The sequence below is a fragment of the Brienomyrus brachyistius genome, chromosome 14 (genome assembly GCF_023856365.1).
Source record: "Brienomyrus brachyistius isolate T26 chromosome 14, BBRACH_0.4, whole genome shotgun sequence".
NCBI classification, from domain to species: Eukaryota; Metazoa; Chordata; class Actinopteri; order Osteoglossiformes; family Mormyridae; genus Brienomyrus; species Brienomyrus brachyistius.
The window spans coordinates 25,591,114-25,615,193 of record NC_064546.1 but is presented as its reverse complement, the minus strand read 5'-3'; the positions used below and the strand labels follow the sequence as shown (position 1 = coordinate 25,615,193).

Genomic DNA, 24,080 nt, shown 5'->3' with positions numbered 1-24,080 from the left:
ATCTAGCTGACGCGGGGTCATCGATGTTGTTCTAAGTGCTTCTGATGAAGTCCGAGCAAATCTCAGGTCACGGCTTTATGTGCAAGACTTTCTCACTCCTATGTCGATGTGGTTGGAATATGAGAGGCCTAATATTGATCTCCATTAGGACAGTGTGTCCTAACACAGGCTTGGGGATACCGAGACAGGCCGCCAGTACCAGGTACTCAGTGTTTTCAATTGGCTGTGAGCTGGGAGGGAGCAAAACTGTGGACTGTCTGGGGCTCCCTGAGGACTGGGTTAGGAAAACAGAGCAGTAGGACATGGAAAATTGTGATGGGTGCTGCTGTTTGCTTTCCTCATGTCATGCTTGGAATCCACTGGGCATCGTGATGATAGCCGTCTCTGTGCTCGTTGTCAAGCTGGCCCAGGTCCGGGCACTGGGTCTCCGGGGTTGGTTTGTAGTGCCACCTATCATGTCACGTGGCTGCCATCACTCTCATCAGTCTCAGTGTCCGCTGGCACTCTCCACCTGGTAGAGAGGTAACCGTAACCCTGGCTCGATCCAGTTTCCCTACATATGACGAAGTCTGGAAGACAGGAGAATGTAGGGAGCGTCATATGAAAAGCTGTGTCCACCATGTTGAAATGGAGCTTTTCTTCGCCCTAACCCCCTATGAGATGGTATGCCTCACCATCAGCTCAAAGGCACGGGGCTGTTGCCTGATCGCGCAAAGTCATGCACAGTGCCTCCGCCCCAATACCGCAGAACCCGGGGGCCTCTCTGCTTGCGTAAAGGGGCGTTAGGAGCCCATCAATAATGGTCAAATGAGTGCGGCTCCTCTCATGAGTGGCGCCGTGGCAAACAGACGTGGGCCGAAGGAAATGAGGTCCCATTAGTCTGGATCGTTAATCTGTATGTGTTAGGTCCCGAGGTGTCTCTCATTTTCAGGGCTCCTGCAGGCACCAAATGAAGCAGCAGTACGAATGAATGAATATACAGGCATGCATCCCATAATAGTCAGAGACAGTGCTGCAAAATGCTACGGGCATTCATTACCAATACTCTCAAAGATTGCAATTTTTGATTTATTTTTTTTATTTGAGTGTAGTATGATATGATGAACATGTCTCCCAAAAATACCAGCATCCGTGAAATGATGTTTTAGATGTGGGTGGAGAGGAGTCCTTCGTCAGATGCCAAAGATGGTGCTAAAAAGAACAGGCCCTGGAAGAGCAAAGGTAACACTGTCCAAGTCTTCATTTTCAAATTTTTTTTTCCCCCTGCAATGATCTGAGCAGTTTGGCTGAGATGCAGGCCAGTGCGAAGCCTGGGCCAGCTGCCTCGCTGGAATGGAAAAACATGTGGAGTGGAAATTCGCCGGCCAGGCCAATGGGGCTGGGTGATCATCTCTCGGGACTAGGGCACAGAAACGTGAGGATGGGCGGGGCCCTACACTCACGCTCTGAATGTGTGATATACAGCCCCAAACCACAAGCATGTCTTCCAGATGGCATCACATGAGGCCAATAACATAAATCCCGCCCCCCAAGTATCAAATGTCTGTGGGCTTTTTAATTTCTTTCTCTATATCTCCGTCGTTTCATTTTAAGGATGCTTAACTGCTTGAAGTCTTGGCCGTGGTCCTTCAACTTCCGGATGTCGTACGTCCACCTTGTTCAGCAAGCAAGCCCCTTTCACGTGACCTCGAACTGCTAAAATCTCCAGAAAGGGGGATTAAAGTCACATATGATGTGGAAAGACACAACGGAGCGTTGAACTGTGTTTACTGTCTTGTAAAACAAACAGTTTATATGAGGTGAGGAGCTGCGGCATTCCTCTGCTCGCCTTCAAAAGATTCCATAACCTCCTCCTGCGGCTTGTGGGATTGCAATCACGATCAGCCTCCTGATATCTCCTCTCCCCAAACCCCTGCTGTCTGATAGAACACCTCAGGAAATTTCAAAGGCTTTCCTCAGCCCAAGAGCTGCTTTTACCTTCTCTGAGATTATAGTGCTGTATGTTCTGAAAGTTATGTTAAAGACAAACCCGTTTTGACGTTTGAGTCGATTTTGTTTTAAGTGGCATGGGTGAGAATATCACAATTACAAGCTGCTATGAGTATATCATCGCTGTAATGTCATTTGACGTTGATGTCAGCCTACTCACGAAAGTGGGTCTGAAGACTGGAAGTGCTTTGAATAACCTGTGAAAAGCGGATGACTCAAAGGGAGGTGGTGAGGATGTGCCACTCCTCTGCTGACTGTGGAGAGCGGACATGAGGTCAGCTGGTTGAAGTTTACCTTGTTATAATAAGGTACAGGTGGGCGAGCCTGCGGGTGTCCAGTCCCTTTGCCTGCGCGATAATGAGTGCTGGAACGGCTTGTAAGTTTGTAATTTGCTTTTTTTGTGGGCGTCTTCCATTCAAGGTATTTCTGTACCATGTCATCACCGCTTCCTACGTGATGCTGTTTAATACACTGGACGGATTTGAGGATGGTCATCATCAGGTGACGTCACCCCCGTTATGTGACCTAGCCTGGATGTTGCCACGTGATTATGGCATGGAAACACTCGTTTTACGGTGTTCCGCTGAGGCCAAATTGTAAAATTGGCATAAATAAGTGACAGTTGATGCTAGGAAGAGCATTCAGGCCAGGGATCGTGCTCATTCGGAAGCCACCATGGGATTAATGTGTGTTAAGCTCTCTACCGTGGACCTGCACCACGTACTCGCTCCACTCAGACAGCCAGATGACTGCCAGCCTCGAGGACTAGAGCCTGTGTTTCCCTGGAATCTTATGTGTTCCTGTGAAGATGTGTGGATATTCTTGTTACGGCTTTGATCACCATAGCTAGGTGTAAGTGCTGCATCTCACATGACAGGCTTCCAGGACCCTCAGAAATGGCCCTAGTGGCCTCTGGTTATCCAGGACAATGTGACTCAGAGATTAGCGACCAGCTCTGTTTCAATGAAGTTGTGTAGTACTGGGGCAGTGTGTGTGATCGCAAGGTTGCCAGTTCACACCCTGTGGTCAGCAGAGACACCATTGGGCCCCTGAGCAAGGCCCTTTACCCCAGTTTTTCTAAGAACTGTCTATTGTTCCCCACTTTGCATAAAAGTGTCGGCTAAAAAAATGTATGTTAATGTGTAAGGAAACAAGGCAATTTCTGAATTACGGGATACATTTTTCTTTCCTACCTTTCTGATTACCTGAATGGCAGGATAATGGGAAGTAATTACTAGCGCATGAACAGAATGAACCAGATCAATTATACATGGCGTCATAGCCCAATGGACCAGTCCTCCAGATGGGTGTAGACTGAAGTGCAGACGCTGAGTTCAGACCACTGAGGGTCCGCATGGCTGTCATGCTGAGAAGCTGAGAGTCTGGAGAGTCATCCTGAGAGTCTGGAGGCGCATCTGAAATTGCATACTTACGCAGTACGTACTGAATTAGTTAGAAGCCTACTACTAGACCGTTGGTGTAGTATGTACTATGTGCACGAGAACAGTATGCATGCACTCGGACATACTGCGTTTACATATTACCTAACTTGGGCATTTTACAATGATGTAGCTTGACCCCAGTGATATGTAAAAATAATTAAAAACTATCAACAAAATAAGATACATATCCATATTGTTTTCTACAGACATTTGTACAGAGATGTCTGTTCCTCTGCCATCTTGACACAAATTTCTGAGCATGCAGCGGTCTTTCACCTCTGGTTGCAGCTCCAGTAGCCTTGCAGGATAGTGTAGCGTCCATCGGTTGCACACTTTGGAATTTCACAGAATATAGTGTACAATACTGAGGACTTGGACATACTGCTCACTTCGCATACTATGTTTCACCTACTACATAGTGGACAAGTTTGTGGTTTTGGATGCACTCTGAGTGTTTTGTTTGTCTAGGTACAGCCAGCACTGAGCCCTTTCCCTCACATGTTTTGCCATCCTCATCCTGGAGATGGCGCTGTTGTTTTCTGTGGGCCTCCTTCCGTTGAGTGTGTCACGCCCCCCCCCACTGGCATTCTCCCAGGGACCCCTCACAGGTGCAGCCTCTCAACATACCCGTCGTGCCAGCACCGGTACCAGGGGCCCCAGCAGGCCCTCGCTGAACACCGCCAGTGGCATTGTTCCGTGACTGTGGTGTGGGGGCGGACCGCTGCTGGGGGAAGCACCTGCGCGAGATGGACTTTCCAGAATGCCTGGTTGGCATGGCGACCTCTGTGCGCAACCAGGCTCGCCACCGGGGGGCCTGACTTTGATCCCGGCCCCACAGGATGGGCCCTGCATTCGTTCAGGTCCTTCTCTGTCCCTGAGCTTATCAAATGTAACTGATTTCAAACAAGACAAACACGCACCATTCTGCTGGCCAGCTGTCTTTGCGTTGGGGGGGGGGGGGGGGGGGGGGGGGCAGGGAAATACGAGTCTTTCACAATGAAGGACGAGTGAAGCTGTGCTTCATAAAAAAATTGCGGGGGGGCTGATTTTCCTGGCACTCAGACCCCTCATTTCCTCCCCACCATGGAAGTAAAGGAGCCTTTTTAACAGTAATGTAGGCCAGGCCTGGGGAAGGCGACCCCTAGGCTTTTAGAGCAACGTCCTCAGTGTTCAGCCCCCCCTGTTCGTTGTGCTTCTGCGTTTCCACGTAGCCTGTCTAGCAGGAGTAATGGCCCGGGTCCCTGAAATATTAAAAGAGTTTCAAGTGCAGGAGGATGGCGTCGACAAGATGCATCAAGAGCTGCATCCATGGGCCTGGGGGTCACAGAGCCTGAGTTCAAGCTTATTTTGACATTATTTACAACCTTACGGCAGGAGATTGGTTCCAGTTGATTGGGTTTAAAAAGTGAGTGACTCAGCTACATAGAATGGCGGTTAAGCGAATCCCAAATACTACCCATTTTGGGTGTCGCGTTCTGTCACGATTTACACGCGTCTTTTGGCACTTCAATTCTCTGTTCATCACCCTGTACGCTTTATTGGGTGTTTAATAACAGGCAGTGGAAGGGACAGCCACGTGGGGTCCTCGGCACGCTGACATGGACCCAGTTCAGAAAAGGGCCGGAAGAAGGTGCCTCCTGTGTTCTGGGAGTGCGACTCTCTGACGCAGAGGTGAAATACGAGGGGCCCAGCGTCTCCAGGGGGGGTGTGAGTAGGGGAGAACCCTGAGAATATGTCACAGGAGGAAGGGGCTGAGGGCTGTCTGGGCGCATCCCTGGCAGACTGTAGGCTGCGACTCCCCTTTGGGGGGGGGGGGTGAGGCAGGATGTTTATCGTCTCATACATTGCGGTTCCTCTCTCGCACCTAACCAGCCCTTGGAGAGTCACCTCGACATTGTAGTGCATGGAGCTGCCGGCTTCCGGCACCCCCCCCCCCCCCCCCGTGACCTCAGCTGTAATGCTCACGACCCCAGAATGATCTCCGTAAATAAGCCCGAAACATCGCTGAAGCAGTGATGAAGAGCATCGAGCAGTGATTATCTTTATTCACATTGCATACACTCACAGATGCATGCTGCAGTGTCGCTGGTTGTCCGCGTGATACTTTCCTTGTGTTCTGTCATCGCCTGAAAGCGCGAGGTCATCCTCACCCCCATGCTCTGCACATCCTGTCGCCATGTGTGACCCATTGCCTTTTTTTTCCCCCATCCTTCTGCTGTGACACAAGCCCAGACCCGGCGCTGACTTATCCCTGGTGACGTGGTGACATGGGGATGAGGGGTGTAGGGGCTGCCGCCTGACTCATTCTGCCCTCAGAACACCCCGCCCTGCCCACCACCTCCCGCGGTGATCTCGGCCGCGCTCATTCTGGGCCCACGCTTTCGCCGTGGGATTCTCACCCCTTTTGGCTCCGTGGAAGTCGTCTTGGAGACGAACCGACAGCACCGTTTCTATACTGTTGGAGAACTTGTAGGCATCATATAATTTTTAAATGACATCGCTGAACTAACGACGGGTTAAGTTGGCTCATCGTGGCATATGAGGGTTCGGCCTTGTTCGTTTGCTGTTTCGTCTGTTTGCCTGACAAAGATGGAAGGCCTGATCTTGTGTACGTTAGCTGAAACTGGTGCTAGCTCTGCTTCTAGCCATAGGGTGTGATTCGGCACCTTGGTGTGAAAGCGTTGGCTGGCGGGCGGGTGAGAATGACGCCGGATGACAGTGGGGGGGTGGGGGGGGGAGTGGGGATTGTGGACAGCTCCACTTAGCTCCCAGCTGTCACCGTTCTTTACGGTGTTCGTCATGACATCCGTTATGGATCCAGCAGCGCAGACCTGAAGGAGATCGGCCATGTTGCTCCCGAACCTCGGATGAGAGTCCGTGATCTTCGAACAGAAACAGGACACGTGCTGATAATTATCCCGTCTCCTTCTCTTCCCAGTTCCCAGAGTGCGGCTTCTTCGGCCTCTATGACAAGATCCTGCTCTTCCGGCATGACCTGAGCTCCGACAATGTGCTGCAGCGACTGACATCGGCTGAGGACATCCACGAGGGGGACCTGATTGAGGTCGTCCTCTCTGGTGAGCAAGGTTGCCGTGGTTTGTGGTAAACCCAGTCTAGGACCACATCAGAAGCCCCCACTGAGAGTCCCTTTCCGTGTCTCTTGTTCTGGGACAGTGTCTTCAGTAAGGTTTATGGTTTTGATAAAATTGTACTCAGGTTATGCAACTATTTTATGTAAATATATTTTGAAGTATATTTTATACACTATATGGACAAAATTACTGGGACACCTGGCCAATGCACCTATAGGAACTTTTATGACATCACACTCTAAATCCATAGGCACCGTAGTGTCAGTCAGGCTGTGTGTGGGAGATTGTCCCCCCCTTTGCAGCTATAGCAAATGACACTCTTCTTGGAAGGCTTTCCACAAGTTTATGGAGTGTGTCTGTGGGAATTTCTGCCCATTCATCCAGAAGAGCATTTGTGAGGTCAGGCACTGATGTTGGATGTTAAAGCCTGACTCGCAATCTCAGTTCCTGTTCATCCCAAACGTGTTTGATGGGGACTCTGTGTAGGCTAGTCAGGTTCTTCCACACCAAACTCATCCAACCATGTCTTGATGGGCCTTGCTTTGTGCATTGAGGTACAGTCAAGCTGACAGAGAAGGGCCTAAACTGTTCCCACAAAGTTGGAAGCATAGAATTGTGTAAAATATCTTGGCATGCTGAAGCATTAAGAGTTCCCTTCACTGCAACTATGGGGTCTAACCCAATCCCTGGAAAACAACCCCATACCATTATCCCTCCTCCACCAGACTTTACATTTGGCACAATTCAGTCAGGCAGGTAACGTTCTCCTGGCATCTGCCAAACCCAGACTCGTCCATCAGACTGCCAGACATAGAAGCATGATTCGTCACTGCACAGAACACATTTCCACTGCTCCAGTGTCCATTGGCAGTGTGCTTTACAGCACTCCATCCGACGCTTGGCATTTTGCTTGGTGATGTGAGGCTTCCATGCAGCTGCTCGGCCATGGAAGCCCATTCCACGACGCTCCCGGCTCACAGGTTTTGTGTTGGGATTAATGCCAGAGGAAGTTTGGAGCTCTGCAATTATTGAGTCAACAGAGCACTGGCAACTTGTACACACTATGCGCCAGAGATGTTCATGAGTCACAAAATTAGAATCCAAGTCAAGTCTCAAGTCTCCATCGTTGTTCCAATCTGACATTACTATTGGTCAAAAATATAACTGGCTAATTGTTTTTTTTTATATTAGTAACTGATGCGACTAAAATGGGAATCACCACTTGAATAGTTCGAAAACTGCATGTCTCATAGTTCCTTAGGCTTTTATACATTTACAAAGTAATCGCTATTTCAAATGCCTTTGAAGCAATAAGAAACCTAAGAACTTTTCTAATGTAGATTTTAAGGCTGATACTTTCTCAAAACTAACATTATGATGAAGGCATCACTTTTGGCATAAATTCCTGAATGGACCATACCTGTATGCATAAACTGCTGTGCTGAACGCATGTCAGACTGGCCCTGCTCTGGAGCCAGACCAAACCATGCTGGACTCCGCCCCCAACTACATTAGCAAATGTGATTGGCTAATGAATGAGTATAGCCCAGACCCCGTTTGTCGTGCTGCTAAAGTAAATGCATGTTAAAGTGAATCGCGATTTTCATTGTTACACATCGTTCTAAAGCAAAAACACCAAATAATGGATAAAACTGATTTGTCTGTCAGCTTGTGTGTGTGCGATTAAATAAATGATTATGCACCGCAAACTCTATGTTAAGAAGTTAAAATAATGTGTGCAGTCGTGCTGCTCTTTCGGTTACGGAAGAGCGGTCAGTGCTATTACTGTTCAATCAAATTATTTGCTGGCGTTATGTTTTTACGTTATTAAATATGAATGCAGTATATGAATGCGTGACGGAACAAATAATTTAAGACATAGCACTACGTGGAGTATGCAGGGCACAAGGAAGAGATGCGGGCAGTTTTTAAGTTGTAAGAAAATACGGCTTGACTTGGAAGGGAATGTTAAGCTGTATTTTCTTACAACTTAAAAAGTCTCGAGTCAGAGTCAAATAATTATAAGTTCTAAGTCGAGTCAGAAGTCAATTTAAGAGCGATTCGAGTGCGACTCGAGTCCAAGTCGCCAACTTGAGTCCCCACGTCTGGTATGCGCCTCAGCACTTGGCGATCCCGCTCTGTTACTTTATGTGGTCTCTCACTTCATGGCTGAGTTTCTGTTGTTCCTCAACGCTTCCGCTTTGCAATAATACCACTTACAGTTTACGGTGGAATATCTAGGAGGGAAGTAACTTCACAAACTGGCCAATTGCAAAGGTGGCATCCGTTGACAGTGCCACACTTGAATTCACTAAGCTCAAAAGAACAACCCTTTCTTTCACAAATGTTCGTTAACTTAGCCGCATGGCTAGGTGTTTGATTTTCACCTTTGGCAATGGGTTTGAGTGAAATACCAGAATTCAATTATTTAGAGGTGTGTCCCAATACTTTTGTCCATGTAGTGTATGTCTGTGACGGGTTGTTACCCCATCCTGGGTTATTCCCTGACTTGTGCCCATTGGTTTTGGGATGGGCCCCAGACCCCCGTAACCCTGTATAGGTCAGGAAGTTGAATGAATGAATGAATGAATGAATGAATAAATAGCATTTATATCCATTCATCTCGCACGGCTGTCACCAGTAGGAGGTGCTATGCCTCAGCTAACTCTTCACAACAGTCGGTATGCTGTTATAGGTAAGTTGTCAGGGAGTTTTGGCAGCAGACACATCCTCTAAAATAAATAGAAGTGGCTTCCGGAAGGATTTTACCAGGAGGTGTTTTGTCCTCCCTCATCCGGAGTGTGCTGTTGTCTTCTTCCTTAGCCCCCCCCAGGTACAAAACTTAACCAGGACCCAACACACCTCAAAAACCTTTATCTTTTTTTTCAGAAGAAAATACCAGATTATCGAGAGAAAACAAAACGCGTGTCACCATCGTGCCACTGTGTGCCACTTCCTCTCAGCTTTTTTTGGTGCAGGGCGCTGATCTTAAGAGAAATGTGAAACAAAAACCACTCACCGCAGCCTGCAGCATACTCGGCTTTCCTGCAGACACATAGCTGGTGGCACTAAATATACCTTGAGCTTGTCTCTTCACAGTGTGGTCTTGTTCTGCACAGACCATTTCTGTTATGGTGAGACGGACAAGTGGCCTGCCTGTATCCCAGAATGCCCACCTTACAACCAACTGTTTCTCTCTGTAGAAACGCTAAATATGCCTTATTTGGCCCTTGTGTCCCCCCTCGGATTTTGTGTGTATGTCAATAACGGCTGTTGAATGGGTGTCCATGTGTTACATACAGCCAATGAACCACAAGACACCTCGTACCTCTTAGGGCAGGTTGTGTCAGGCTGGGGAGGTGCCCTCTTCAACAATCTCATGTTAGCTTTTCACCAGGGGTAAGACTCGGGCCTTTCCTGGACTACGGTGCTTGTTGGTGTTGATGTGAATGGGGGGCTGTGCCATTTTCAGTGGCAGCAGAGGTTATGTAGGGATCTTCTCCAAAGGTTTTCTCCTCATATTGCTGGCCCCCAGTTCTGCCTTCAGCAGTGTAATGATGAGCTTAAATTCTGCAATGTTCTTGACTTTTCTTTATAAGGAAATTTTCAGGAATCTCACCCCCCACCCCCCCGTTACTATAAAAATGACTTATTGCCAGTTGAAGAATTGTAGGTTTCTTTTCTGATTGTAAAAATCCCAAAAAAATCCACTTATCCAGATGCTCTGCAAATTGTACAAAGAAAACACTGTTGCCAAGGTCTAGTTCCTGGTGTTTATCTTTTGTTTTATGATTTTCTCTGCACAAACTTGTTTACTATGCAAGATAAAGAGTCTTTCAGGAGGTGAAATCCTCCCTGTCCTGTGGCAAGCAGCAAACATGTTAATGTCTGTTCGAAAAGATTAAATTAGCACCAATTTCGCATTCAAAGTAAGTCGCTGGAATGTTGTTGTCATGGCATTGCAAACAGACCAATGTGTTTGTTCCATTTCCCCCGAAATTGTTTGTCAAAAATATAGTTACTCAGGTTTCGTTTGAAAGCAGGGACTAGTAAGATTTGATTGTTTGAACTTTTATTTAACGTGGTACGTGTGACGGACCAGCGCTGATTGGAGAAGGCTCTCTCAGAAAAACATAAAGCTTGTCACGAAGACAGACTCAACCAATTATTTCCATTCAGGTCAGCTGGACCCTTTGCAAATATAAAGCCAACCCCTGCAGCCTATTTGGTGATTTGGGTTAGTTCCTGGACTAGGGATCCCGGTTATTGTTAGCTGGTGTTGGGATCTCTTGTACCCTGAGGCATAAATCTGGGTTAGGGAGATGGCCCTGTGGGATGGGGGGGTACTTAAGTCAGTGTAACAAGTGCCTGGACCTGAGGATTATGGCCATTTTATGGGGGGAACTGAGGGGGCGTGTTCCTGCTCATCACAGCCAAGGTTGTTGGTTCTTTGCAGTCATGGTTTTGTCAACAAGCTGATTTCTTTTTTCAGAGGCTTCGAAAACTCACTTGTTTATGTTGTGTACGTGAGCCGGACAAGATGCTGGATTGCAGTATGCAATGACATAATTTCACAGTAGCATAGAGGTATTATTAGTTTAGAATAATAAGCTTGGTAGCAGAGGAGACCTGGATTGGGCGTTTTGTGCCTGGCCGTCCATGCCTGTGATTGCCTGTGTGGCTGTCCGTGCCTGTGATTGCCTGTGTGGCTGTCTGGGCCTGTGATTGCCTGTGTGGATGTCCGTGTCTGTGATTGCCTGTGTGGCTGTCTGGGCCTGTGATTGCCTGTGTGGCTGTCCGTGCCTGTGATTGCCTGTGTGGCTGTCCGTGCCTGTGATTGCCTGTGTGGATGTCCGTGCCTGTGATTGCCTGTGTGGATGTCCGTGCTTGTGATTGCCTGTGTGGATGTCCGTGTCTGTGATTGCCTGTGTGGATGTCCGTGTCTGTGATTGCCTGTGTGGATGTCCGTGTCTGTGATTGCCTGTGTGGATGTCCGTGTCTGTGATTGCCTGTGTGGCTGTCCGTGCCTGTGATTGCCTGTGTGGATGTCTGGGCCTGTGATTGCCTGTGTGGCTGTCCGTGCCTGTGATTGCCTGTGTGGATGTCCGTGTATAAAGGACCTTGTGTCTAGAGTGTGATGCCGCTCGGTTTTCTCTGCTGATTGATTTCTTCCAGGTATATTCTTCTTATGATTAGATAGCAGACACTTTCTGTATTTTGAGAATGTCAGTTCTCATTATGTGTGTCCCAGAATGTCTGTCATACTAGGGAAACCAGACAGGAAGTGATGTCATCAGAGCCCCCACTAGACAAGATATTGCCTTGCAAAGACTAAGCACTGGTTAGCTTACAAGCTTTGTTTTTTTTAATCCACCTTCTGTTTGTTATGCTCAGTCGGTCTGTGTTTTTGAAGGGAAGCTGGCAGTTTTCTTGAAATCACAGTCAGGAGCAGCTGTTTGTGCACCTTCGCACCATTCTGGAATGCTCCTGTTCCATGAGTGATCCGACATCGCAGGCCCGCCTGGGGGGACTTGGTGGCCATTAAGGCAGCGGTAGAGGGCACCTTAGGCGGGTTACAATCCCGCCTCTCCACTGGAGCACAAAGCGAACTGGCCTTCAGCTGCATTGCTTTCTATGGAGCTACGCTTGTGGTGAAAAGCTTGCCTAGATCCTGCATTCGTGAATAACACTGCTAGAGGTGCCTATTGTGAATAGATTCAGTTTGCATCCAGCTGTGTAAACGGGTGCATTTATACAGAATAATAGCTGCAGTCATAATAATAATAATAATAATAAATTAATAATGCTCATGGTCCATAGAGTTCTGTAAAAGCAAGAGAAAGCAGTGTGCTGACGAGGAGATTTTTATTTAATCCTGTGTCTCCGCTATGAACATAGTTACAGGACCGTCTTATAGAGTTACCTGGTAAGTTCTTCCCACAGCAATAGTCTGTGGCTTCCCAGACTTGTGTTTTGGTTTAATGTTTTGTGCAAACACTTCTCTCCCTTCGTCTGCGGTGATTTCCTGCACCCCCTACTGCAGTGCACCCTTTATTTTGCTAGAGAGAATGTATAATGTGATAAGCCACAGGCCCCTGTAGCCCCTGGGGGAGGGAAAGGGCTCATATTCTGCCTTAGTCAGTCAGAGAAGCACGCTGCAGAAACCCCCACCACCTCCTACCTTGTGTCGCCGTCTCCTTGCTGTACTGTTCAACTAGTGTCCCCTACTGTCAGAATTCTGTCACTACAGCACGACGCTCTAGTTATTTACTCAGTGCATGGTGTAATTAGTTTACACTTTACGAGGCCCTTGTATTGTCGTAAGGGCTGTGGTGCTTTCCATTTGCGACACTCTATGATGCGTTGCTGTTTTGGTAAATGCATTACTCTTGTTTCACTTATTTTTTTTATGTCAAAGATGAATGTAATTTTAATCTTGGTGTTTGACCCTTGGATCAGCTAGCTTATTTTTCCAAATGTTTTTCAGTGGGTACGTGACTAATCCACTGCTACCGCATAATGCAGCGTTGATAAAGTAATGCAATCTGTAATGGAAAGTTAGCCTAAATAAGCAGTAGCAATGTGGGGAAATAGAAGAGAATGTCTTTATTGTCGTACTGGTAGCAAGTAGAATGAAATTCAGTCGTTGCCGATTCCATCCTGTTCAGTTATGTTTTTATTTTGTATTGCATTCCTGTTTATTTATTTATATTTTATTTGACATTTTACTAATTTGCTCATTTATTTATACATTCTCATTCCTACTTTTTTTTTTACCTGTACCTTATATATACAGTCATACTGTGTCCTTATTTTAATCCCACATGTATGAAAAGTGCTTTTTTTACATTCGGGAACAGAAGAGTGACTCAGTTACTTCACCACCCATGGGACTCAAACCCATGCCCTTCTGGTCACAGGTGCAGAGTCCTTATCCCCAGAGCCACACACAACGTATGATAATGATTAATGAAATCTGAGTTCTGTTTTCTTCCCGCCAGCTCTCGCTACTGTCGAGGACTTCCAGATCCGGCCGCATGCCCTGTTTGTGCACTCGTACAAGGCCCCCACCTTTTGTGACTACTGTGGGGAGATGCTGTGGGGTCTGGTTCGCCAGGGCCTCAAGTGTGAAGGTGAGTGCAATGCCTCTGGCAATGCAGCCCACGTATTTGGCCACTCACGTGGATGTATACCGTCTGGCTACCCGAACACTAAAGAACGCCTAAGTGCGGTGGTAGGTGCGTTAGCATCCGTACATATGACCCTTATCATGGAGTCCAACACAGCCACAGAATATACCCAGACTGGCCCTCAAGCCACTGTGTACGGCACAGCCAGGGGGCAGCAGCAGAAACTCAGAAGTTTACGTGAAGACTCCAGGAGAAGTCAGCCGTCACGTCTCTGCACTCTGTCCCGGGAATGGGGGCAGTGGGTGGGAGTCGAAGGCAGCACATGGCGCTTAGCTGCAGGATGCCCCCATCGAGCGTGCGACTTCCTGCCATTACAGATAGAGGCCTTTGAAGCCCAAATCTGGACCTTTGAATGGAGTCCAGCATGCGGCGGCAATCGCCGGATGGGATCTTCAAACGGCGCTTGTGAAACCGGGCGGAGCAGTGCCATGTGCTGCCACTCTTCCCTCCCCAGAAGGCAGAGCGAGCGGAGGGTCAGGGGTGTGAACTTTAAGGGCATGGCACCGGGAGCACACTGCCTGCTCATATCCACTCCACCATTAACTGAAAAAGGTAGCATAAGAAATGTTCTAGCCGAGTTATCAAATTATAACTCTTAATAACACTGTTCAGTGGCTTCTTAGACAGAAGCTTGATGATTTTAACTACAGTGTTCAGAGAGTGTTTCAGACAACGTCATCAAACTAGTTAATAGCATGGGTTTATGCTACATTTACCGTTTATAGGCTCTAGTGAGACCTCTAGTGGCTAAAGTTGAGAATTAAGCCTTCGAATAAAGCTCAACTGAATTCTTGATTTTTTTAAATGACTTCTGTGGGAGACTCACTCTGCTGTGACTCCTGGTAGGATGTGGGCTCAACTACCACAAACGCTGCGCCTTTAAGATCCCGAACAACTGCAGCGGGGTACGGAAGCGCCGCCTATCCAATGTGTCCCTGCCAGGGCCCTCGCTGTCGGTCCCTCGGCCCACTCCAGCCAAACATGCTGCCATGCCACAGGAGGAGGTAGGTCAATTATATTGCGGCCCGCTCATCATTTAAACCCAAAAAGTGCCAGAGAGTTTGTTACCCCAAGATTAGCACTGCTGTTGGACAAAATGAAACGTGCTTAATTGGACTGTCTTCTGAAGCATAAATGGCCGACAGTGTAATATTGTGAACTCCACTTAAAGAAGCATGTTGGGCCAATAAGTAGCAGAAACAGAGGAAATCTTGTGCTCTAGCCATCCGTGGACACATGAGTCGTGAGGTGGACACAGAGTAAATGTTTCTGATCAAGCCTTCAAAGGAACATCATTAATTGGGAAGGGACACGCCGATGTCTTTTGGTTTGGTTGAGTTTGTGAGGGCCCAAGATCATGGTCTCAGTCCAAGCAAAGTGGCAGGAAGTTATATGTCAAGTTCTTTTCATCTTGTTGCCAGTTATTACATTTTTGAAACAGCAATGATTCATCCGGTTTCAGTAATACATGTGCATGTATGCCATCTCTTTAGCAGGAAAAAGTCACAATATGTCTGAAACTGTTAGCAGTGACTGGAGTCAGATATATGCATGTATACTGATAACGATATGGGTCCAAGACTGGCGCCTTGAGGAACATTGCCGCTGACGTTAAAGCATCAGATTATGTGATGGATCTTGTGAAGGACATTGTCTCATATAGTCTTACTGATGTTTTCCACTGTTGTTCTTTCAATCCCTACCTCTTAAATTGCCTCCAAGTTTTGTTTGTATCTAAACACGCCGCGTTGAGTTTTTCATAAACATAGCAAGACACACTTACATTCTAAGCGCAGTGATTGTCCCACACTTTGATCGCAAACCCTTCTGCGTTTCTTCCTACAAAACACCATGGAGAGCTGTCTTTGTAGAAGCTTTTTATCCATCCTGTGGTTGATTACATTTTGCCAAAATATTTCGTGACGGTTGCCTGTGCTGAACCTAAGCATCCAAGACTCACCAGTCCCCGCGTACCATACTGTCTCCCCCTAGCAACGGTCGCACCAGGAGGCGGGGAAGCGCATCCCGTCATGGAGCGGCAGGCCCATCTGGATGGAGAAGATGGTCCTGGGTCGGGTGAAGGTGCCCCACACTTTTGTGGTGCACTCATACACACGGCCCACTATCTGCCAGTACTGCAAATGCCTGTTAAAGGGGCTCTTTCGCCAGGGCATGCAGTGCAAAGGTGGGGTGTCTAGGCAAACTTTTCTAAATATTACTAAATATTACTAAACCACACTACATCATTCACTAAACACACCTGAGAATTCATACTTGCTCACAAATCTCCACTGGGACAAACTGACATTTTTCCACAAGTCATAAGGCTCCTAAACCAGGACAAGTCTCAGTGCCCCTAGGTTTTCCACCGGACTCTACAGTGACTCTTCAGTCTCTGTAACACTGTGTACTAGTGCCCATAATCCTATGAGCACTGTTTACATTCAGTGTCCAAATTGCTGGTACATTTCTCAGGTCTCTTCCACATTGTGCTTATATTGCACAGCATAATCACTTTTACCTTTTCACTTACAGGGTTACATTTCACTGCATGTTGTATGTGTACAACTGTGTACATGATGAATAAACCTTTCGAATCTGAATCTCGACATCTGCATTACAATCAGTGCTTAAAATTTTTTTGTTTATCACTTTTCATTTCAGATTGCAAGTTTAACTGTCACAAGCGGTGTGCATCAAAAGTACCCAGGGACTGTCTTGGTGAAGTTGTGTTCAATGGAGGTAAGGACTTTTTGAATCACTGATCAGTGATTACCGCTGTACAGTGGAGAGCTTCGGAGAACCATATAAGCACAGAGCAGAACCATGTATTCTAGAACATTGTAATGGAATTTTGTCTGGAAATTATATTTAGACTTTGGCAGGAGAAGAACGATACTGTAGAAACAGAATGTATGCTTAGTGGGCAGCTCTGCTACCATTTTGATGGTTTGGCTCCAACCCCCAGAGCCAGCAAGCCCAGGGCCGGACTCCGACACCACCATGGAGGTGGACAGCAACGACATGAACATCGATGGCAACCGAGGCTTAGATGACCCAGAGGAGCCCTCCACTCCAGAGGAGAAGATCTTCTTCATGGACTCCCCCTATTTGGATGGAGAGAAGGACGAGGAGCCAGTGAAGACCATCAGGTAGCTGCTCTGTCGAGCTCAAGAAGTGTCTCAAGACTAAACATTCCGCCGTTGTTCGGTCCGAACCATTCCTGCCTGTGCCGTCTCCAGCCCCTCAACCAGCAGTAACATCCCCCTAATGCGAGTGGTGCAGTCCGTCAAGCACACCAAGAGAAGGAGCTCCACCGTGGTGCGGGAGGGCTGGATGGTACACTACACCAGCAGAGACAACCTGGTGAGGATGGGACCCAGACAGCTCTCAGGGGGGCCCACAGGGATATGTGCAGATCTTTCTTCTCTAAAACCTCCAGGCCTATGAATAACATCTATGGCATCGTTGACTGTACTTTCATCTCCATCATCGCATATCTGCAAACAGAACGAAATAGAAAATTAACTATGATTTTACAAATAAGTTAATTATGACTTACAAATAAGTTCATACAAGTACAGCAGTAACTGCATTGACCTACACTACCAGCCAAAAGTTATTGCACACTACAGCTTTTCACCACTTTTCCATGTATTTAATAGACTGCCGATTTTTGTTATTCTTGTTAAGAATTGGAAAGTTGAGTGAACAACTGTAAAGGAAAATCTAGGTCAAATAAAAGCAAGTTGCCTTTAAACATGGGAAGGGTATGTGCATGTCTGACATGCTATTGGCTGGTTATGTGGTGATGGCGTAGTCAAATTCTAGAATTGTAGGAAGAATGCCTCAAATTTTCTCTGCTGTTATAACTGCTAGAGCAGGTTACTTTCAGGAATCAAAGATATGCATTTCTTGCTAATAAAGATATAGTAACTTTATTTGTTAGTAAAGAATACTGAGTGTACTTTTAGTAAATATTAAGTAACATGCAAATGTAGAAAATCTCAATGTGTACAAAACGTTTGATAGTGTATACTGCACTATACTGCTGAATATAAAACTATGGCATGCTATACTACAATTTACCATACTGTAGTGAAATAGGCTTTTAAAAGACTTTTAGTAATACAGTCTCTAGCACTGCCACAGTATGTTTTTTAGAGTAATGAAGAAGCATGTCAAAGGAGTAGCGACAACCCATCACGAGAACCAGTGGATATTTCTGAGTAGTACCTTGCGAGTTCCTGGTTGTTGGGCTGACTAATCTCTGCTTCTCACTTCAGAGGAAGCGGCATTACTGGCGGCTAGACAGCAAGAGCCTCACGCTCTTTCAGAATGACACTGGAGCCAAATACTACAAGGTGGGACATCTACACTCATTCTCTACCTCCTTTGGTCAGGGGTATATACTGGGGTGGGGCCTGAAGGACACTGGTACCACCTGAAAGCTGATTGGCCCCTGGAGGGCCCCCTTCCTTGTCACACGCCGATGCAAAACATATCATTGGCTACTGATAAGATAAGATTGTCTCTCGCTATGAATTTTGCCCCCTCTTATGTCCACTGCATTATAAATTCCTAGTATCACCCCTGCCTTTGGGGCTCTGCGGTGCAGGTGTGGCCCCTTTCAGAAAACTGCCTGGTAATTCCTGTTTGCGTCACACGAAATACCACGGCACGACTGCTGTAGGGCACCTAACCTTTGTGTTTTTAATATTTCTGCATTACTTTCTGCACTTGCAGAAGGATTCTGAGTGATGAACTTGAAGCTATTGCTGATATGCATACAAAAAGGTCATCCTATCAGGGCACGCCTACGTTGTCTGACTAAAAGAGGAAAGTAGCTTTTACTGCGGTGAACCGGCTTGGTGGGGGGCCTTAACGACCTCGTGGTCAGTGAAAAGTCCCCTCGAGGCCGCTGGTTTCCCTTAGAGTGGAAGGGCTTTCACTTCTCTGTCAGGTCAGCTGCGAAAATTCCCAGTAATTCCTGTCCTGACTTGTAGAGCTGAAGCCTCTTTCAATTAAAAAGAAAAAATACTCTTGGTTTTTACTCACTTTATTGCTTATTTTGATCTTTGCTTTAATGGTAACTGTTTTTGTCCTTGTATCACAGGGACCCTCTGAGAGACGAATCCTCAAACGCATCATTATTAATGTTTTATGTTTACATAGATCATAATATGCTAAGTTTATGACATTGCATAATAAATGCAGTTTTTTTTCCGTGAATTAGTTAGTGTCAGGAATCTTTAAGTTGGTCTTAAATGTTAGAAGACTGCAGACTTAACATTTAGCCCAGTGTTTCCCAATCTGGTCCTCGGGGACCCACAGTCGTTCCACATTTTTGCTCCCTCTGATCTCCCTGACAGACAGTCCACATTTTTGCTCCCTCCCAGGTCCCTACCAGTACAAATGTGGACAGTGTGTGGGTCCACGAAGACCAGATTGGGAAACACTGTTTTAACCTCTCGTACTAACAAAGTGCTGGAGAGACAGTCAGACATTCAAAACCTACAGATGTCTCATGATTAGTTGAGTAAATCCCAGAGGAACATAAAACATTGTCCAGTTTGACTGATTGTAGCACATCTCAGAACATGATGCATTTACCTCACATATCATACCTTCAGTGAGGACAGGTTTTGCTTTTTATTATTTTACATCCTTTTAAAAAAATCAGTTTTGTTTCCAGTCAAGGTTAATTGCATTAAATGATATTGAGTAGGACACCCCTTCCCTCCTGCACATATACTATATTCACAAGTTTTGGGACACATCTATCAGTCATTAAATTCAGGTCTTTCATTCAGGCCATCACCACAGGTGTAGAAAATCAAGTACCTAGCGATGCAGTCAGGTTTGTAAACATTTGTGAAAGAGTGGGTCATTCTGAAGAGCTCAACGAATGCCAGTGTGGCACAGTCATAAGATGCCACCTTTGCAAATGGTCAGTTTGTGAAATTTCTTCCATGCTAGATATTCCATGATCAACTGTAAGTGGTATTATTGCGAAGCAGAAGTGTTTAAGAACACCAGAAACTCAGCCACAAAGTGGTAGACCACGTAAAATAACAAAGCGGGGAGGCACATAGGGGCTGAGGGGGACGAGGAGGAAGGCGATGGGGCTAGTGGAGAAGGCGAGGTGGGGGCCAAAAGGGACTGTGGGGGAGGGGGAGCCGTACCCACGGCAAGCAGGAGCGCAGCCTCAGCCAGCCCAGGTCCAGGCGACCATGAGGAGGGAGCGCAGAAGGTGGCGAGGAGGAAGGCGAAGGGGACTGTGGCGGAGGGGAGGAGGGAGCTGTAGCCACGGCAAGTGAAGGCGCAGCCGCTGCCGGCCAAGGCATAGACGACTGATGAGCTAAAGATGGAGGATCTGAAGCCGGCCGACAAGGTGCCACAGGCGGGACCGAGGGCGACTGCTAAGCTGGAGCCGGAGGACCCGCAGGCAACCACCAAGCCTCAACCAGGGGGACCGAAGGCGAGCCAGGGGGCAGGGTGTATGGGACCCGACCCCGCCATAGGTGTCCTCTCCCCTTTTGGGAGACTGAGAGACGGGGGCCTGGCCGGGATTGACCTTGCCGGGACGAGGGCAAAGGAGTCACGGGGGAGGTCAGGGTGATCCCTGAGGGGTCACACTCAAGGTTCTCCTCCAACTCCAATATGGAGGGAGGAGTGGTGGTCCAACAATTAAGGACCTCCTCGGGGACTAGGACCGGGAGTATGGGCACCGGGGTAGAAACCACAGGGGCGGGCGGAGCAGGAGGCGGAGGCGGGGCCTCGGGCGGAGCTGCAGGTGGCGCAGCAGGAACCTTGAGGGTAACAGCAGCCTCGAAGAAACAAACGGAAACGCGGACTAAATACATTAAACTAATGACAACGATCAGAAACAGCCGGTAAACATGGGGAATTCGGGGGTTAATGAGAGGGCGTGGCACATGGAAGGAGCGGACGATCAGGACAAAAGGGGGGGACCAGCTACATATTGACGCCTATGTATTTAGAATGGGACGTCATAAAAGTTCCTGTGGGTGTAATGGCCAGGCTTCCCGATACTTTTGTCCATATAGTTTATCTCCATGCATAAACTACATGCGTTTGTGAGTAAACAGATATATTATTATGAGGTGTACGAATGCAGCGTTAACATTCAGTGTGGGTGACGCCAGTGTTCGCATTTGATTTGGCACCACGTGGAAGGATTTCCCCAGTGAAACGTCGAGCCGGTGTTAAGTTTATCACTTAGTCAGATCTGAAATCACATTGAATGTGTGAGAGCCCACTGATCACGGCACCTGTGCGTCCCCTTAACATGAGTCTCACATTAACAACCGACCCTTCCGCCCATGTACGTGATGGCGGGCCTGAGAGGTGCCGCTAAGCCCCCCGGAAGCCCCGCCTGGGGTCCCGTTAGCGTCCTTGCAGTGGCTTTATAGCACTGTAATTAGGAAATAGCTCCCAACCATCCAGGACCCCACCCTGCCTCGGACCCCGTAAAATGCTTCCAAATGTGATCCAGGCTTGTGGTGTGTGTCAGAGCAGTGTGCGTTTGTGACGCCCACCACGTGTTCATCGGGGCACGTGTGCATCTGCCTTATCGGAAGACTCTTCACACCTATAGATATGTGTGTCCATTTCTCTGTAGTATGATATTGGAGCCGTCCAGGTCTTAAAAATTGCTGTCTGTTTTTATTCCTGCTACTGCTTGTGTATTTTTTTTTTCAGGAGGCGGGTACGTTATTTCGTAAAGTTTTGCCTGGAAAGTTTTGCCCCCGTGGTGTGAGATGTCAGGTGGTTTTGAGGGCGATTCCCTTCACTGGGAAGTCTGCCGTATGTTGTGGGCAGTAGTTCTGGTCAAGGTGCTCAGTAAGAACGGAATGTCATTCATAACCCTCTGTTCAAGTCACAAAAGCGCATTTAAGGGAATCTGCTCTGTTTTTAGCTAAAATAATGACTTGATGTTGGAGGAGGTCTGAAAAGGGGTGAGTCGCACAACCCTTGTGGTTCTCAGCCTATTGTAAAAAAAATGAAGAAATCACAATGATAAGCACTATTTTAGTTGAGGGGTGTCCCCTAAGAGCCCATGACTGACTTGTATTTCGGGGTGAATTTGCATAGCCTGACAGTTAGTATGTAACACGGCTATTTTTTTGCTTGGTCAGGGAGCTCCACTCTTTTGCTCACCCCCACGGCCACCAGATCTATTTATTTTTACTGTCTTCTCCCAGCAACTTTCTTTTGCTTTACTGGGACTGCAGGGTGTGTTCAGGCGTCGTTTCATAAGGGTGTTTATTATCAGCTTGCCGCTGAACCTGCTTTGGGACAAAGAGGTGGCTAATTGAAGGCTAGCAGCCTGTAAAGGGCTTTTTGTCAGCTTCTCACGCCGTGTGTGTGTGTGTGTGTGTGTGTGTGTGTGTGTGTTTTAACTGGCCTGCTCTTTCTAGAACGCCGTGGTGTGGAGAAGCGTGTAGCTTGAGGTGTTTTTTTCCCGGGGTGTTTCTCCTCGGTTATGACCTTATCGTCTGCTGCTCTGCTGCTCCGGGGCGAGGTGTTCCCATGGCGTGTGTCTGCCTCTTATTTCCATCCCTTGCTTCTCTACCTCCATTCTGAATGGGAGCGATTTCACTGCGTTTCTGTTTTTTGTACATTTGGAAGCTATAGAAGCTGCTTCTTTGAAGCCGGGACCCCTGTACTTGTGGTTTTTTTTCACTGCCTCTCTGACAAGTTCGGGAGGGAGGGAGCAGGGCTACCCCTGGGGACCCTGGGGCTCCGGCGTCCCCTCAGGGCCCCCGGGGGGCCACCCCGGAACAGCAGCCGCTCTGTCTCTTCGGCTAGCAGTCTGGCTCATGCCCAGGTTTTTTATTTATTTTTTTTCCAGCATGCCCTCTAATCAGAGAGCACTTCAGTGGGGGGGCGTTGAAGGAGGAGGGGCGGGGTCACGTGGTTGGTGCTGCAAACCACAAGCACTTCATCTGATCTCGGCGGTGAGAGCGCAGGCACGCTCCGATTGGTCAGGGAGGGCTTTGGTGGCTCTCTCTATGTGCTTGGCGGCGCAGGCGAAGGGGACGGAGCAATCTTTAAGTCGGTTGAGCCGTTGGTGTGCATCATTTGCCTGCCGGGGCCCGACAGGGGACAGATACCAGTGCGCTTTCCGGCTTGCAGACACAGGTGGCTGCGTCGGGGGCAGGGCGAGAGTGGGGTAGACTGCAGTGACTTCCCTGCCAGGCGCCTGCCCCTCGTGACAGTGGGACTCTAACGGATAACCCCCTCTCGCCACCCCCACCACGCAGGAGATTCCCCTGTCAGAGATCCTACAGGTGGAAGCCGCGAAGGACTTCAGCAGCCTGGCCCAGGGCAGCAATCCCCACTGCTTCGAGATCATCACCGACACCATGGTGTACTATGTGGGCGAGACCGGCGGTGGACAGTACCACAACCCAGCGCTGGCTGCCTCGGGGGTGGGCCCGGACGTGGCCCAGGGCTGGGAGAGGGCCATCCGACAGGCACTGATGCCCGTCACCCCCCAGCCCAGCGTGTGCACGACGGCGGGACAGGGCAAGGACCACAGTGAGTACCCTGTCGGGTTAGGGAATCGGGGGATGCCATCCTCGCGCTTCCCTTGCCACTTTGCTTCCGAGTCCGGCTTTTCAGCACTTTGGGAAAGCGCGCCATGTCTGCAACGCCAAACCCGCTTGTCCATCAGCCAAGGCGAGGGCATTGGCCTGTCTCTCCAGTGTCGATTCCTGGGGGGACCGGTTCTAAAATCAGATGTCACCGATGCTGTGAGGCAGAACGACGAATTTGCTGGTGTGAGGCGAGGTGCTCAGGGTCCCCCTTCTCTGTCGGGCGCCTGTTTGGCAGCCATGTGTGGTGTGCGCCTCAGTGAAGGGGGAGTGGAGCGGAAGAGTCATGCCGGGTCACAGTGCTGGATTAGACCGCTAATGGCTGCTGTTTCTGCAGAGCCTGAGTCTCTGTCACCACACCTGATAATCTCGCATCTCTTTATCTCCTATCTTGAAACTCCGTGGGACTGATCTGTGCGTAATATGCCGTGTGCCACCCGTCGTCTCGGTTCCATGACTGTCACCTTCCATTATAGCTGAAGGAATTGCATGATCTGGGAAAATTTACTTATTTAATTTTGTAATGCCATTTTGTAATCACATGTCTGAAAGTGTTCCAGAAAGGGTGATTAATGAAGGAGAGCGTAGGGGGCCCTTGCACAATACAAACTGGGGTTTTCCGTTAAATACGTGAAAATATCTGTGTACAAAAGGGGGAGGTGATGCAGGGAATCGACAAAGAAGCCTGACCCCCCCCCCCCCCCCCAGCCGCAGGACCGTCTGGATGCAGTTAGTCCCCCCTCC

The 24,080-nt window shown here is 48.1% G+C and overlaps 1 protein-coding gene across 5 annotated transcripts in view; it reads left to right on the top strand.

Moving 5' to 3' along the window:
• prkd3 (protein kinase D3) overlaps positions 1-24,080 on the top strand; it is a 47,236-nt gene that overhangs the window by 15,584 nt on the left and 7,572 nt on the right. For 3 of the 5 annotated variants that reach the window (XM_048974328.1, XM_048974329.1, XM_048974330.1), the window contains 9 exons: positions 6,370-6,508; positions 13,525-14,265; positions 14,560-14,717; positions 15,706-15,898; positions 16,378-16,455; positions 16,682-16,865; positions 16,956-17,079; positions 18,000-18,077; positions 23,004-23,280. In XM_048974328.1, the coding sequence (XP_048830285.1) occupies positions 6,370-6,508; positions 13,525-14,265; positions 14,560-14,717; positions 15,706-15,898; positions 16,378-16,455; positions 16,682-16,865; positions 16,956-17,079; positions 18,000-18,077; positions 23,004-23,280 (1,972 nt within the window). Of the gene's footprint in view, positions 1-6,369; positions 6,509-13,524; positions 14,266-14,559; positions 14,718-15,705; positions 15,899-16,377; positions 16,456-16,681; positions 16,866-16,955; positions 17,080-17,999; positions 18,078-23,003; positions 23,281-24,080 lie in introns of those variants that run through there. The other 2 variants (XM_048974332.1, XM_048974331.1) reach the window with 2 other exon arrangements.